General features: G+C 35.4%; 1 protein-coding gene across 2 annotated transcripts in view; it reads left to right on the forward strand.

Moving 5' to 3' along the window:
- The window catches only part of CTNNA3 (catenin alpha 3), a 1483556-nt gene that overhangs the window by 784477 nt on the left and 683128 nt on the right, over positions 1-15951 (forward strand). For both annotated transcript variants that reach the window (XM_054572720.1, XM_054572719.1), the window contains exon 9: positions 9642-9794. In XM_054572720.1, coding sequence (XP_054428695.1) covers positions 9642-9794 — 153 coding nt within the window. The remainder of the gene's footprint in view (positions 1-9641; positions 9795-15951) is intronic.

The raw sequence follows: 15951 nt of genomic DNA on the forward strand, positions 1-15951 counted from the left end.
TCAACCACTTTTGTGACAAACATAATCTAGAAGAAAGTCTGGGACTTATTATCAGGCAGTTATATTTAAATGCTGACTCTGCTCTCATCAGCTGTGTGTCTTGGGGACAGATTTTATCTTTCTGAGTCTCTCTGAATGTATGAAATGGGATTAATAATACATAATAGGGTTGTGAGGATTAAATGAAATGCCTATCAGGGCCTGGTACATAGTGTTTAGGGACTACTGGTGAATTGATTCTATTACATTAAAAATTGAGTTTATCATCCAAATGCTTACAGTAGACAACTAGTGATTCTGATACCGTATCAATTACTCCTTCCAGTTCTTTTCAGGATGCTTCAAAGGTTAGTTTCTGTTTCAGTTAAGGCTACTTTTTAAACTTAGATCAACAGGAGTATATGATTAGAAAAGATTTCATTAAGTAATTTAAAAGTACAATATTAGGCCACGAGTTAATTTTTCCCCCAGAAATATGAAGACTCTGCTGTTTTCAGAGACATTTGCTTTCCATTGCTTCCCACTGTCAAAAACCAGAGTCCTTTTTCAGGCACAACTTTACCTTGGTATAAAAGAGGGGCAAAAACTTTTCAACCATAAGCTTTTGACGCATTAACTTATTGTAGTTTAATGGAAAGATTTAGTAAAATGACCTGAGCAATCTTTTAATCCAGAAATAGATTTGGAAAAGAAGTAAATGAGGATCCCCAGACAATTAATATTAACTGTGTAAAACGCAATTTTGAAGACTGGGAAAAATCCAAAAATACCAACTTTATAGCCTTAATGTGAATTTTATTTGTACTGTTGGCACTTAGAATTATGGAATGCAGGGATTGAAAGGACCTTAGCACAGCCTGTCTTTCGATGCAGATGAGGAAGGAAGCCAGTGTGGTGAGGCTATCTGTTTAAGGAGGAAGGGGTAACACACCCATACCAGGTCAGAGCCTGCACTGGACTCAGGGACCCTTCACTGCAGAGCTATCCTCCCTGCTGCTTCCTTGGTTTCTGTTTTCGATCTTCTTCAGGATTTCTACCCCATCTGCTCCTCCCAACATTTGGAAAAATTGTTCCTCTGAGCTATCTGTAATTTTGTCTTTCATTCCTGTCTCATCACTCAGTGTTTTCAATGAAGTCATGCATAATGAGCTAATATGCATTTATTATCTCCAGAGCTTTGGAATAATTTTTCTAAAAAATAAAAGTTGAGGTTAACCAATCCCTTGTGTGTAGAATTACCCAATAAAATAAATAAAAGCAAGGACACCTAGACAAATTTATATTTCAGATTAACAACATTTATGTTTTAGTATAAGAATGTCCCAAGTATTGTGTGGGACATAAATATGTTAAAAAATAGTTGTGTTTTCATGAAATTCAATCTAACCTGGCATCTTACATTTAATTTTATAGACCTACATGTGTTTCTACCTTACTATCGTCAATGAGATACAGAAAGAGCATGGGGGATTACTAATACTTCTTCCCACAGTAAGGGAATGTCTCCACCTTGTATTGCTATGTTCCAGAGATGTGAAAATTCCCTCATTGTCAGGTTAAATATTGTTGCTGAACAAACTACCACCAAAGATAACAACCATTTTATTATGTTTATTATGATTCCATGTATTGACTGAGGGTCAGCACAAATCTGTAGTGTTTTCTCACTTGTGGTCTCCCGGGTAGTGGCAGTCAAATGTTGGCTATGTCTGGGCTCGGAGCTGGGTGTGCAGGGCCTCAGTGCCTCTTCTTTCCTCTCTCAGTATAATGTCTAATTTCCTAGGCCTCCTTCATGTGGCTTCTCTCTCCAGCTGGATAGCCTGGATTTCTTACATGATGTTTCCAGGCTCTAGAAAGAAGAGATGGACACTGCCCAGCCTTCTTAATGCCTGAGCTCCAAAATCACTAGAATGTTGTTTCATCCACATTACATAGATTAAAATAGTCACAAACCCTGCAGGAGCAAGGTTAACAGGAGCAAGTAGAATATCTCTCATGGGAAAAGTGCCCTGAGTACATAGAAAGGGGTGGGATTGTTAGGAGCTTTCTTTGGACACATCCATGGTCTTCAATGTCAGTGAAGTAGTTCCTATGTTTACTATGTCCTTACTATGTTCCTAAGTCCTTACTAGGACTTACTGTGTCATAGTAAGGATACTATGTTTCTTAGTATCCTTATTTGTCTTCCCAGGGCTTCATTTTCTATCCTGATATTTATGCTTCAGGCAATAATAAAAAGTAGTTTAAACAGCAACATGAGTCATCTCCACCTCTTCTTATTCTTGCAAAGTTTATCAAGCAGTTTGGTTTAAGCATCTTAGCTCTTTCACACAGGAAGGAGACAGCCACTACTCTTAAAATGTTTTTCTTGGCAATATTTAATGTTCAACTCTTGTTATAGATCTGTTTGTTTTTAGCACAAAGTAAACAGAACTCATCATTCTGCCCATTCGTCCTAATCCCCTTGCTTACCCAAGGCTTGTCAATCAGCAATACAGAAATATTTTAGCTTTGGTTCAGAGAATCACTGGATTTCATCTGTGAGGAATGAGATAAATCGCTTAGACGTATCTGGGGAGAACAAATTGTACATTTTGGGGCAACAAGATTAAATTTCCTAGGAGGTGACTTAGTATTTATTTGTTTTAAACTCCTTGCTCCGTGACTTGAATGCCTGTTGTACTTGAGAACGACAAAAGTCCTTGGCATCGTGTTCCAGATTCTCTGTAATTTGGCTCCAGATTAATTCCTTTATTTCTTATAAAAATATTTATTTACTTATATTGCTTTTGCTATTACAGTTTTTTCTGCTTTTTCTCCCTTTCCCCACCTCCACCGAGCCCTACTCTCTCCCCTCCCTAAGTCAATCCCCAACTTGTTGTCCTTGTCTATGCGTTGTGCATAACTGTTCTTTGGTGAACCCCTTCACCATCTTCTTAAAGTTCCTTCTCCTGCTCTCATTCTCAGCTCTTCCTCCTCACCGCATCAGCACATTAAATCTGTTCTCTGACTAAAACGTCTACTTAGTATTCACCAAATTTTCCATCACTTTTCTCCCCTCCCCCCAAGTGCACATGGGTCTTTGTACATATGGCTTAACTTGGAGCCTTCCTGGCTCCCTTTATTCCCCCTACCAGACCCCCAATTGACTGAGGAAGTTCAAGACTAATGGAAATGCTACTTCTCCCATGACACCTTTGCAATTGTCACCAGCTGTAATTGTTTTCTTCCAAGAGCACTAGTAGCATGTGTGTACTATAGCGGTGATTATATTCAGCCAGTATTTTTCTTCCCACTGAATTTTATATCCTTAAAATGACACTTATGACAACATTTTTCATTTAATAAGTGCTTTTTGAAGGTTTCTACAATTTTAGTCCCTACAGCATTGATTTTAATCCCTGAAGTGAGAAATAATGCCATAGTACTATTATCTCTCTCTCAGGTGAGTTAATTTACTGATCATCACCCAGCTAACTGGTAGAGCCAACGTCTGAGTCCATGTCCATTCAACCTCAGTTCAGATTTGTAACCACTGTCTCATGGACCAGTTCACCTTCAGAACTTCCAGTTCCTAATACCCTGATTTTACTATCATAAATTATTTTCTTTCTTATTATTTATTTTACATATTTTTCTTTAAATATAAATGTTCTTCCTTTAGACCCCTTTCCCATTATTTATTTGAGAAATGCATACCTATGAAATTCTTAATAAGGGAGGAAGATTTTTAAACCTTCTTTATTAAAAACCTAAAACAATTAATATATTCCATTTCTATTGTATTAGAGTAAAATATACATTTGGTTTCATTAAAGGCAAGTTAAAATTTTTATGTGTGTATACTGAGAAAAAAATTTAAGAAATGCTGAAAGACTTGAGATATGCCAAATAAAATAAGATTCTGGTAAAAAGAAACAAACAAAATGAAAACTTGAATAATCCTTTTGTTGCCAAGTTGCTGCATGGGTATATCCTTCTCTTCTCCCTGTTGGTAGTACCAGTGACATACTCAGAAAAAATATGTAGGTTTCTATACCTCCTCCTCTTCATTCTCATCATCAAATTATATTAAGTATCCATAAGATGCAATTCCCATTAAATTTACACATATGCTGAATTAACTATTAGATAATTTGGTTCTTATTAGTAAATTGAGTTCTGAAAGTTATATTTTGTTATTTGACTTAAAATTACATATAGCAAGGACTCATGGACAAAACCAAAGGGGAAGAGCTGAGGGAGGGAAGGAGAGAGGGGGCAAGGGAAAGTGGTGGGGGTAGGCAGAGACAAATGTATTTGAAAAAATAAATTAAAATAAAATTTAAAAAAAAGAAATGAATGAAAAAGTATGGAATGGTAGGACTTATCTTACCAAATATTAAAATTTACCATATATTAATTAAAATAAAATTAGTACCATAAACTAAAAAAATAAAATAAAATAAAATTAAATTAAATTAAAATTAATGTAGACAAATGCATTTACCTAGTTCCCTAAGAATGATTCTTTTCTAAAACACTTTCTCATCTTTCCTCACAATTTTATTCTTTCTGTTCCTTTATTTGGTGGTGGCAGGGGCAGGGCTTTCTTACAGTTTTCACATACGGTTTTCACTTTGGGGTTTCAATTGTAGAGACATATATTATTTTTTATTTGAGATCCCAAACCACTTACATCAGTGGGAGATAGAAAATTGATGTCTCAAAACCTTTTATTAAATTGTAGTGAGAAAAGATGGAAAGCTCCTCAGTTCGGTTTTGTGCCTGACATCTTTCATACAGGTATTTATTAAAAATACATGCCTCTAACTCCTTTGGCCTCCCACTAACTTCAAATTTTGCAGCATCTAAGGTTGTCCTATTTCTACATTGTCATGTTGGATTATTCTTTAGTTTTTTGTCTATCACCTAAGTGAAAGGAATGAGTTATTCCACTGGACAGGAAATATATTTATATAGATATAAGTGACTGCACAATTTAAGTGAAAAAAAAATCTCATATGAATATGCCAGAACATACAAAGAAAATTACTTAACACGGCATTCAAGGCCTTTAATGTCTTGTTCCTATATGCATTTCTAGTTCTATCTCATAATAATTTTGCCCACAGTCAGCATGATACAGGGGAAGGCAGAATCAAACCTGGTGGTACGCAAAGCAGAAATGACAAAGTGTGATTGTCAATGGGTAGTTTGTGTAAAACATTGTAGTCTTTTACTTGACTACACAATATTAACACCAGACAAATATGTCTATTTTATATTGGAGTCCCCGGAAAGCGGATCCTGAGACTGGGGCCTGCTACAGGTATTTTATAGTGGAAATGATGCCAAAAAGCAAGTGTAAGAAAACGTAAAATGTGAAAGAACGGGAAGGGAAGAAGGAAAGGATGTGCTATTGAGGTTGCCCCTAGAGTCAGCAGGAACTTACAGACTTCTGAGAAAGGGATGTACTACCTTCCAGAATTGTCTAACCAATAGATGGAGGCTGGGATTTTTATCCAGTAGCTCTTATCCTCTCATTGTTTGAAGGCTGCTGCCAGTGGTGTTGAGTTTCCAGACCCCCAGGTTCTTTGTGCATGAGAATCTCACAGACTTAGAACGAGCCCTGAGAAAGAATAATGGCGAGAAGCATGGAAGGCACTCAAAGTGGGAAGTCTTCTGAGGACATGAAACAGCTCCCCTCAGCAAGAGCTGAACTCAGAGACTGGTCCAGTGGATGAGATGTAAAGCACCAAAAGGCTCTCATGTAGTTAATAATCATAGCTGTAAATGTGATGGTAATGATCAGCAAGGTAGCCAATATAGTGAGAAAACTGGTTTGGTTGCATTAATTGAGCTATTTATTGTTTGCGTGGGTTAAGTCGCTTTCAGAACGAAAGGTATTTTTCTGCCTGCTCTTAAAGGTATCACTCATGACTAACACAGATCACCAATCTCTGGCCATTTTATCCTGTTATCTTTTAACCTTTCTGTCTTATTTTGTTGTTTTTGCCTGAAATGTTTTCCATTCCCTTCATTTCACCTAATGAGACCTTATTTCAGTCGTCAGTGTACCACCGTGTTCTAGGAACACTGGATACTGGTGGTGCCCTGAGGATCCTTCGGTTTTCTTTGCGTATGATAGTCTGTATTCTTAGACTTCCCACTTCATATTCAGCTTTTACAATGCAATACGTATAGCCCATTCGTACTGAAGCCCTCTTCATCAGGACCCTCAGAGTAAATTTTCTCATTCGTTTCTGCTTCTACTAAGATACCCATCGGACTCTGCGTTTCTCTCTCGCTCGCTAGCAGTCATCCTGTCCTTGTCACCTTGAAAGTCCCTAGGTTGTCTAGAACGGTGCCTTGTCCTTAGCTCAAAACGCATTTGTTAATTTGAATTAATGTCCAATTACAGAAAATAAGATTAATTGTGCTCATTATATTTGGCGTTATATTATGCCAGATAATTTTAGCTCATTTTCCAAAATAATTTGGAAGACATTGGCATAGAACTTATTTGAAAGCTCATTTTCCAGTCCTTTAGTTTTGTTTTACTGAAGATAATGCCACACTTAGTAGAACACCTTTTCTCATTTCATGTGTTATGTAGTTAGCAACATGCCTTAGAAAAAAGCAAAAGAAAAAAAGTTCTTAATTTGGTTTAATTTAAAAAATAATTTAGCCAAAGAATTCTTTTATTTATTCTTTAATTAATAGTAAATCAGCTGTACCTCGGGCCTCACCTTTGCAATATGTTTTAATACTTGTGCGTGGAATAAAGGATTTGAGTTAATGGCAGGGAAAATATAGTTGGAAACCTTGAAGAAATAAAAAAAAAAAAAAAGAACAGAGAGTAAAGACCATTAAAATGAGGGGAAACCCTGACCAGTGTGACCCATTTGGTTGGGCGTCATGACGCAAAGCGAAAGGCTACTGGTTAGATCCCTGTTCAGGGCACATGCCTGCATTACAGGTTCAGTCCACCCACCCTCCACCCCCCGACATCAGGGCTCATGCTGGGGGCAAACAATTGATGTTTATCTTCCACATCGATGTTTCTCTCTCTTTCTTTCTCCCTCCCTTTCCCTTTCTCTAAAAATAAATCAAAAAAAATCTTTTCTAAAAAATGAAGCAAACATGGACGGGAGAAGAATAGACCATAGCAAATGTACCCAGCACTGGAAAAGATTGCTATAATTATTTAAGTATTTACAAAATTGGCACAATTTTCCTCCATCTCTCTAGATTTTTGTATGGTGATAAGTCAAAATGTATTTTTTAATAGCACAAGAAGACAATTTGACTTTCTGCATATAGTTATAGATGGAAACATCCAAGTCTTTTATATGAGAAGCAGTTCCTCTTTAAACCTGTTTCAAAATAGTTAATACCAAGTCTTACTTCTTCATATCCCAAATTACTAGGAAAGGGAGTTCATTCTCACTGTCTCTGCCTCCTCATCTTTCATTTATTTTTCAAACCATAGCAATAGGACTTCTGCTCCAACTTTTCCACTGAACCTGCCCTCACTAAGTTCGGCAGTAACCTGTTAGTGGTCAAATACAGTAGACAAGTCTTGGCTATTTTCATTTAATTTACCTTTAAATTAGATTTTGAAAACTATTATCTTCTTGAAATTTCTTTGTTTTCAGTCTCCTGGTTTCCTTTATTATAATATTTAATGACTCACTTTTCCATTTGATTATAAAGGACTATGAATTTCATCGTGACATTTTTCACAATACCCTGTTCTTCATAGTATTGTGGGAAGTAGTGTTCAGAGTATCTGTTGAATTGAATAAAATCAAATGAAAAAAAATTCAGCAAGTTCATAATGTGGGTATTATAATTGTGTTTGGTAGAATAAGTTCATTCGGAGAACATAGGCACAGAGATTTATTTGAAAGTTTTTCCTTTAGTTATTGGTCATTTGCTCTCTTTGTTTCTTGGCCATATTCTCAGTATCTTTTTAGATTTCCCATTTCCATCTGCATGACTCCCATAAATGGTACTATTTCCTAAGATTTCACTTTTGGTCATCTTCTCACCGTGAGTCTCTATAATCCTGTCCACTTCCTTGGCTTGAATTGCCTCCCAAATGGATACTGGCTTTCTGTTGCATAACTCTTTTTGCTGGTCTCCTTGTAGCCCTCCTTCTATGTGTCCTAATTACTAATGGGAGGAAAAAGAAGATGAAGGGCACTTCATCTTTCAGAGAGATGGTCAATGAAAATGGTTGCCCTTCTGAGAGATTCCTTTTACTTTTCTCTCATGTGTCCAGAATTAACACAATCTGTAGTTCCCAATGCACGTGCTAATTTATGATTTCTTGCCTGACTTCCCCTGTCCATTCTTTATGGGAAGCAAACACAGTGTTCATTCACTCCCTTTGCCTTGTAACCCCTTAGCACTCCACATCCTGGTAAGTGCTCAGTAAATATTAATTAGTTGTCATTAGTGATTTGCCTTTCTGCATGCTAAGTAGAATTTTTCCTTGAGGATTTCCTATAGCTTTTGTGAAATTGTGCATAGCCAGAAAATTTCACAGTTCTGAGCAAGCTCTACCATCTTAGGCAGAGGTATTTTCTTCCAGAAATCTGCAATTATTATGAATTTATTTTTCTAAAATTATTATAGAAAGACTGTGCTCTTTTTTAGGTAGTTACATCATTCAACACCTTGAAAATGTATTATTATTTCTCATGTAATCCAAAACTAGGTTGTATCTATTGGTTTTTAAAAAATACTCCCGAATGTAATTTTCACCAAAGGCAAATTACACATTTTCTGTCTGATAGCTATTCATTTCTTTTTTTACTGTATAAAAGTTATTAAATTAAATGAGGGGGTAATCCAAAAATTCAGGGGCCATTCATAGTCATTGGCATTGTTAATAAAACATTTCATGATATTGTGATCCTTAAGAGTTCAATGTTATGTAAATATAATGCATTAATTTTCTAATGCATTTTCAAATTTCTGGAAATATCTGCTGAGTAGAGTAATTTCCTGACTGTCATTTATAAGCTTACACAAAATCTAATTTACAAGAACTAATTGTAGCAGAACATTACACTTGTTTAATAATTTAAGGTGTGAGGGCAAGAACAATTAATGCAAATGAAGAAAATTGGACATCAAATTCATTTATTATCCTCCTTGCTCTATTAATCTATTATCAACTGGCATAATCAGTGATATAACTTGGTTTAATTACCATGAAGTCTACAATTTAGCTAATCAAAATTTATCAGTTCCTCCAACAAGGCAGAAAACATTTCATAATTTTGTAATTATAAAAATACATGATGTACAATGTTGTTTGTACATGTACATAAACATTACAATAGTGCAACATTTTTCAGGGAAAAATGAAGCATCACTTATAATCTGATTCCTGGGCTAAGTACAATTAAAGAAAAAATTAGTGATTTTTTGGAGCAAGAGAGCTATTGCTCTATGATATTTTCTTTGATATTTTGCTTGTTTTAGTTTTGTATGTGACATACATACACAGTCTTAAATATGATCTAAAGGATTGTGCAAAAATATATAAAATCAATTTTGTAGGTAGTGAGGTTTTAAAATACAAAATAATATGAACTATTTCCTGATTTTTTTCTTAAAAGCATAACTTTTCTGTTTCTTCTCAGCTTCGTAAAGCTATTATAGATCATGTGTCAGACTCCTTTTTGGATACAACAGTCCCGCTTTTGGTTCTCATTGAAGCTGCCAAGAATGGACGGGAAAAGGAAATAAAAGAATATGCTGCGATATTTCGTGAACACACCAACAGACTTGTAGAAGTAAGTGTGCTAAAATTTTAACTACTCTAAAGCCAGGAAAATTAAGCTCTCATTCCCCATTTACAGTTGAATTGTACTTAAATAAAAACTTTTGACAACTTATTACAAATGAAGCAGAGTTGTGACAAAGGAATATGAAAGTATGTATGTCAAACTGTATTAAACCATTCCCCATTGGTTTGGAAAAGCAGCATTTATTTAGAAAGCTATGAAGCTGTAATCAATATTTTTAAAATGCCTATTTTTTCAGAGACACACAATTAAACTGGTTAAATGCAGATACTTTCTTCTATCCTTGCAGATATTTTCTTTCCATGATAACTTTAAAATATCATGTGTTGTATTTCATGCGATTTTTTGTTTTTTCTCCCATATTTTCATGGCTGTATTGCTCTTTGAGCCTTTCAAATAATATGCAACTATGTAATGTGGCTATAGTACAAAAATGTAGGACATATAGGAGTAAAGAGGTTCAGAGTAATTAAGTAGGGTTTAGTGGGTTGGTCCACGGCTTGGTTGGGGCAGGAGGAGGTGATAAAACTATAATTTCCTCCTGCTTGTAAACCAAAAACATGGAAATGCCTCAAGATTTGAAGGACAAGGTAGCATATTGCTCCAGCAGCCATGAAGGGCTGGGTGATTTCCAGGAGACACATAATGGAACCTATTGTATTATGGACATCAAAATGCAGCCACAGTATAAGAAAGTCTGAAGGGAAGAATTTCCAGTAATGTGACAGTCTTCACAAGACTAGGAACCAGTGGCAGGAATGGGGCAATGTGGTTGACCACATCCATATAAGAGAGCTGACATACTCCTGGTACTCATCAGTATGACTGTACAAATTATTATGACTAGTGTCTGTAATCATTGTCAGAGCCCATGCCAAACTGGTTATTAAATGTTTTGACTGTTACAGCTTCCTATACTGACCATGAACACTGGTGAGATATGTGTTTGGGGGCCAAAATTTCTTATAAAACTTGTGTTAGAAGTAGTCACCATCTAGATTAGAATCACAGCTTTCAATACATCATAAACTAAAACAGAGGGCTTTACTAACTAACTGCTTTAATGTGGATCCACTAGGAAGAAAATTTCTAAGGTGGCTAGCACTTATGCTATAAATTCTCTTTCTGAATCTCAGACTTCACATCTAAAAAAATGAAAGGAATGAATAAATAGATGATTGCTAAGATCACATTAGTCCTAAAACTCCCCCACCTCAACTTTGGCATGTCTTTGGAACTTTCCAAGAATTTGGTAAGGCAGAGCAATGGTTACAATTCCCAGAAGCCTTATATGGAAATAAAAGCACAAAATCTAAACCAGGTTAGTTAGAGTCAGAGCTGATTTCCAGGTTTGCAATTTTTAACTAATTTATTCAGTTATTTATTATTTATCTAGTTCTATTTATTTCTTCTTGTATTCATGTCTGTAATATTCATGAACTATGTCCACAGGAAATGTGATAAGAGAATGGAGCAGGGGAAGCGGGTTGTTAAAGGTACCTGAATGTGGCCCCTGAGAATTGTAGAAGTTTTGTCTAAAAATGTATTCCCTAAACTGAAGGCACACCAAATTGTGAAAACAGCTTTTTCGTTAAATATTCTGAAAGAAAAGTTGGTTTCTGCTAGTAAAGTTGCATCCCTATTTCTACCTCTCAGTTTAGTGATACTATGAATCTTAAATCTCATGAGGTACTCAGTAAAGAGAGACTCCTTGATCACAATTTGGGGGAAAATGTTTATTCTCTTGGACATTTTACATTTCTGAAAAATCTAGAGTTAAGGAGACTGCTTTAGTTTGTCAGAATGTCCCCAAATTTGCCTAAGGAACTCTTTTTCATGATACTTATTACTAAGGAACTGCCTTCAGGGAACAATTGAGAATGTTATCTTAGTTTACTACCAAATGATGATTTTTTATTATGCAGACAGAGCTCTAAGGGTCTGTTTTAAATGTTTAAGAATTTTGAAAATTATGTATTTTATGTGATTATTGAAAGAAAATATTTTGGAATTTTGAGCTCCTGGGGGACTGAGAATGAATCATACTCTGCATGTTCCCTTAACACATTATAAGATTATGCTAGATTTAGGGTCTCCTAGTTCTCACTTTGGTATACCAAGAAGCTAATCCATGTAACTTTCAGTCAAAGTTAGATTTTATTTACTACATAACAGATCATTCCAAACTTAGTGGCTTAAAACAACCATTTATTATTCTTGCACTGATGTGTGGGTTGTCTGGACAGAGCTGAGCGATTCTCCCTTAAGGTCTCTCATGTGATTGCTGTCAAATATTGGCTGGTAATGTAGCTCTTCGAAGGTTTGACTAGACATGCAAGATGGCATATTCCCCTGACTGAAAGTTCCCGTCAGCTGTCTGCTGGGAGCTTAGCTGTGGTTGTCAACTGGAGCCCCAATCCGTGGCCTCTCCATGTGGCCTCTCGCAGCATAGTTTTGGGTTATAATATGAGAAGTCTTAAGAGCAAAGCAGAGACAGAAAGTAAAGAACATCTTAGGGCCTGGGCCCAGAAATTGGCAGGGTATGATTTCCCCTGTATTTTATGGGTCAAAACAATCATAGAGCCTGCCCAGACACAAGGAATAGGTGGCAGGTGAGGAACATGAGCCTCCACTTCTCAATGGAAAGGATAGAGAATGATTTGTTGTCACCTACAATCTACTATACTTCGCTGGACTTAATTTGCTTTATCTATAAAGTGGAGGTTAAAAAAAAAGATAGTTTAAGGCCACTACCAGTTTCTAAACTTCTATGATCCAACAAATACTTTTTACAATTGAGAGACTTCTATTTTTCTGAGAGATATAGACATAGGAGAAAATGAAAATATTTTTAAGTATATCACTTGCACACTTGGTTCTTTATCAAGAAGGAAAGAAAAAGAGCATTATATTGATCTCCCAGGAAAATTCATTTTTGAAGGGAGCTTTCTAACCAAAGCAACAGAGAAAATCATCATTAATTTATTACAAACATTGAGACAGAATTGTCTGTGACAGTTGGGGAAATAGGAGAGTTTATATATGAGGATATATCAGTTTCAGAAGGCATTCTGAGTTAACTTTGTATAGATTGCTTATCTATCCTCTACCTCCCTGCTTCCTACCACCTCCCTACACAAACATACACATACACCCATCATACTCCCAAGCTGGGCAATTTGACATAGCAAGGCAGAAAGTCTTAGATTCTAAATGGCTTCTAGAAAAGCTATTTTCAACATGTCTGGGTTTTGATACCTCTACTATGTTTGTCAGAGAAATCTAAAATCAGTGAACTTGTTGAAGTAAGACTTAAATAGGAAAAAAAAAGTTCGCTGTTAAAGAATTCCCATCATATCATTGAAGAAAAACTCCATACCATTAAAGGAACACTTTAGGTAATGGTTAATGTATAACTGTAAAAAAAAATAGCAAAAAGTGGAACTGAACACAAAGCACAAAAATACCAACCATTAAGAAATTATATGGATAATAATTTGAAAACCAAAAGGACTTGAGGTAATGGAGAAAAGAAATGGGAATAAGGAGCAAATTGGTCAAAAATTAGGCTTGAACATTCCTATTCTCTACTGGAGTCATGTCTGAAGACTCCTGTTATATTACCATGTAGTTTGGTATAAAATTTTAAAATGATCATGGGTGAAATGGTGCTTATAAAAACCTGGGTAGTGTCAATAATTGGAGAACCTAGATCCTTGTGACTAGTTTTATTTTGTTATACTGAACTAAGCAATTGTTATGCAAAACTGTTCCTACTCTTAATATCCAATTTATTATGTACTTTTGGATCCACCAAGCCACAGTGGGAAAGAGAAATAAGAATCAAGAGGCTGGCAATTTGAAAGTCATTTTCACTTAGTGATTAGTAATTAATGACAAATGTGCTCATTGATTATGCTTCCCAGTACTTTGATCTTGGACAGGTAGTAACTTAAGGAACCATTAACTCTGTTGGCTCTTACCAATAATATCTATTAAACGGAAAGTTTAAAATATTAATTTTATCTTAAAAATAAAAATATTCAGTAATTCTAGAGAGTAAGAACTTTATCTTTTATTATTTTGAGCCCCCTCTAATAAAAGTCTTTACAGCTAGTGACAAGTAAATCTATATTGAATGGAGGAAGGCATTTCTAATACCAATTCAGTTCTTTTCTCTCTAAAAAGTCTACTTTTGGGTCTAAAAATTTGACTTTGGGGATTTCAGTAACTGGACTTGAGATATATACCTGAGCCCAATTATTTCAGTAGAAAACCTCTCTACTCTACTGTACATGGATACTTAAAATAATTCTTCACAGTGATTTAACAAATGCCTTTGCCATTAATTATCAAAAGCAGACACTATAAACCCTGCTCCAGATTTTGCTCAGGAGTTTGTGATAATTTGATAACATCTTTAAAGAACTTTGCCCCCCTTTGGAGATACAATTTGTAATTTTTATGTGATGATACAACTACTATTCAACAGAGTAATTGTCATTGTATTCAACAAATGTATATTTTTAATAATGGCTATTATTTAATATTTCTCTAAAATTAATTTTAAAACTCTACAATTATTTTTTAATCATGTTCTCATTTGTTCTCAGAAAATCAGTTCATGGTAAAACAGTAACACTTCCATTCCTCCCATGGGTTTTAGCATATTAATTATTATTAAATATGGCAGTGTTAATGATCTAGGCCTGGAAATGTTCTAAGAACTAAAGTAGTTTCTCTTTGTGAAAAGCCAGCTTTGTCAGTGCTTTGACTTACTCATCAAAAATGTATCTGTCTTGATGCACCTTATTTTAGTAAGTTTCATAGGAGCCTTTCATCAAAAAGGAAAAAAGCGGGTGGATATTTAATTATAATACTTCCTTCCAACCTACCAAACTGATTATTCCCACTCACAAAATGGTGAGCCAGATTTAGCAAATTCCCTGTGCCAAAGAGGGGGCTGCAGAGGGACACCTGCTATTTTATGAGTCTTACTGTCCTCAGCTCTGCTGATATCTCTGCTTGTTGACACAACGCTGTTCAGTGTTACACATTGCTGTAACTGATCATCTGCTATCGAATAAGGATATGTTCAATTATAAATAAGTCAAGCTTTTAGAGTTCCCTTCCATTTTTCCTTCTCTGCCTTCAAAAAAAAAGAACAATCCCACACTTACACGAACCAACAACTGTTCTCAGTGAACATCTTGGCAGCTCTCCTTTTGTGGGGGAAAGAATTGTTATAGCTAAGTCAGGAATGCCTTCACTTACATCTAATAGAGTGCGTGAGTGTGACTGCCCACTGCCTGGATTAAAAACTGTTTGGCATATTAATCCTCCTTCAGATAAAATACGTGATGAACATGATCCTTAAAAGCCTAGCGAATGACTCTTCTGTGTTTCAGAGCTTTCTTTATAAATGTGGAGTACAAGAAAAGGGTAGTGCTACAGTTACAGAAAATTCAAGAATCCACAATAATTAAGAATAAATATTTTTGAATGGAATGGTAGTATTTTGAAATTAAGAGGAGAGAAAGAAAACTATGGGATTAGAGTATTATGGGAATTCAACATAAAGTAAGCCATATTTTCATCAAACCTTCAAGGCGAGGCAGGAGTTGGATTAGAAAAAACTAGAATCCCAAGTAGAGCTAAGAGGTTGAATAAAGGCACCATGCTCATTCCTGTGTTCCAGGAATACTGTAGAAATTAAATCTAGATCACTAAGTTGGCTGGGGTAGAACAGAGGTAGCTGATAATAGCCTTGTATAGTTGCTTGCCAGGGTAAAGAGAGTAGATTTCATCTTAGAGAACTGGATAAAAGAAGTTGGAGCAATGAAGTTGCTTCTCACCAGAGAAAGATTTAAAGTGATGTCATATTTGAAGAATGTTTGCGTATGGACTATTTTGCATCTGTATATAAAATCTTCTAACCCTCAACAATAGATTCAAATTTCATGAGCATAGACTGGCATTTAAAAAGGACTACATTTAAAATGTAATATTATCATACATTAAAGAGGGAGAAGAAAACTACATTTAATAATGAAATTGGGGGAAAAAAGCAAGTGCCTCATGACTTAATGGCACCAGATTGAAGCTATCCAGTAGAAATAGAAGTTAAGCCACATACATAATTTAA

The sequence above is a fragment of the Pteronotus mesoamericanus genome, unplaced genomic scaffold (assembly GCF_021234165.1).
Source record: "Pteronotus mesoamericanus isolate MK-2021 breed Mesoamerican mustached bat unplaced genomic scaffold, CSHL_Meso_final contig_24, whole genome shotgun sequence".
Classification (NCBI taxonomy): Eukaryota; Metazoa; Chordata; class Mammalia; order Chiroptera; family Mormoopidae; genus Pteronotus; species Pteronotus mesoamericanus.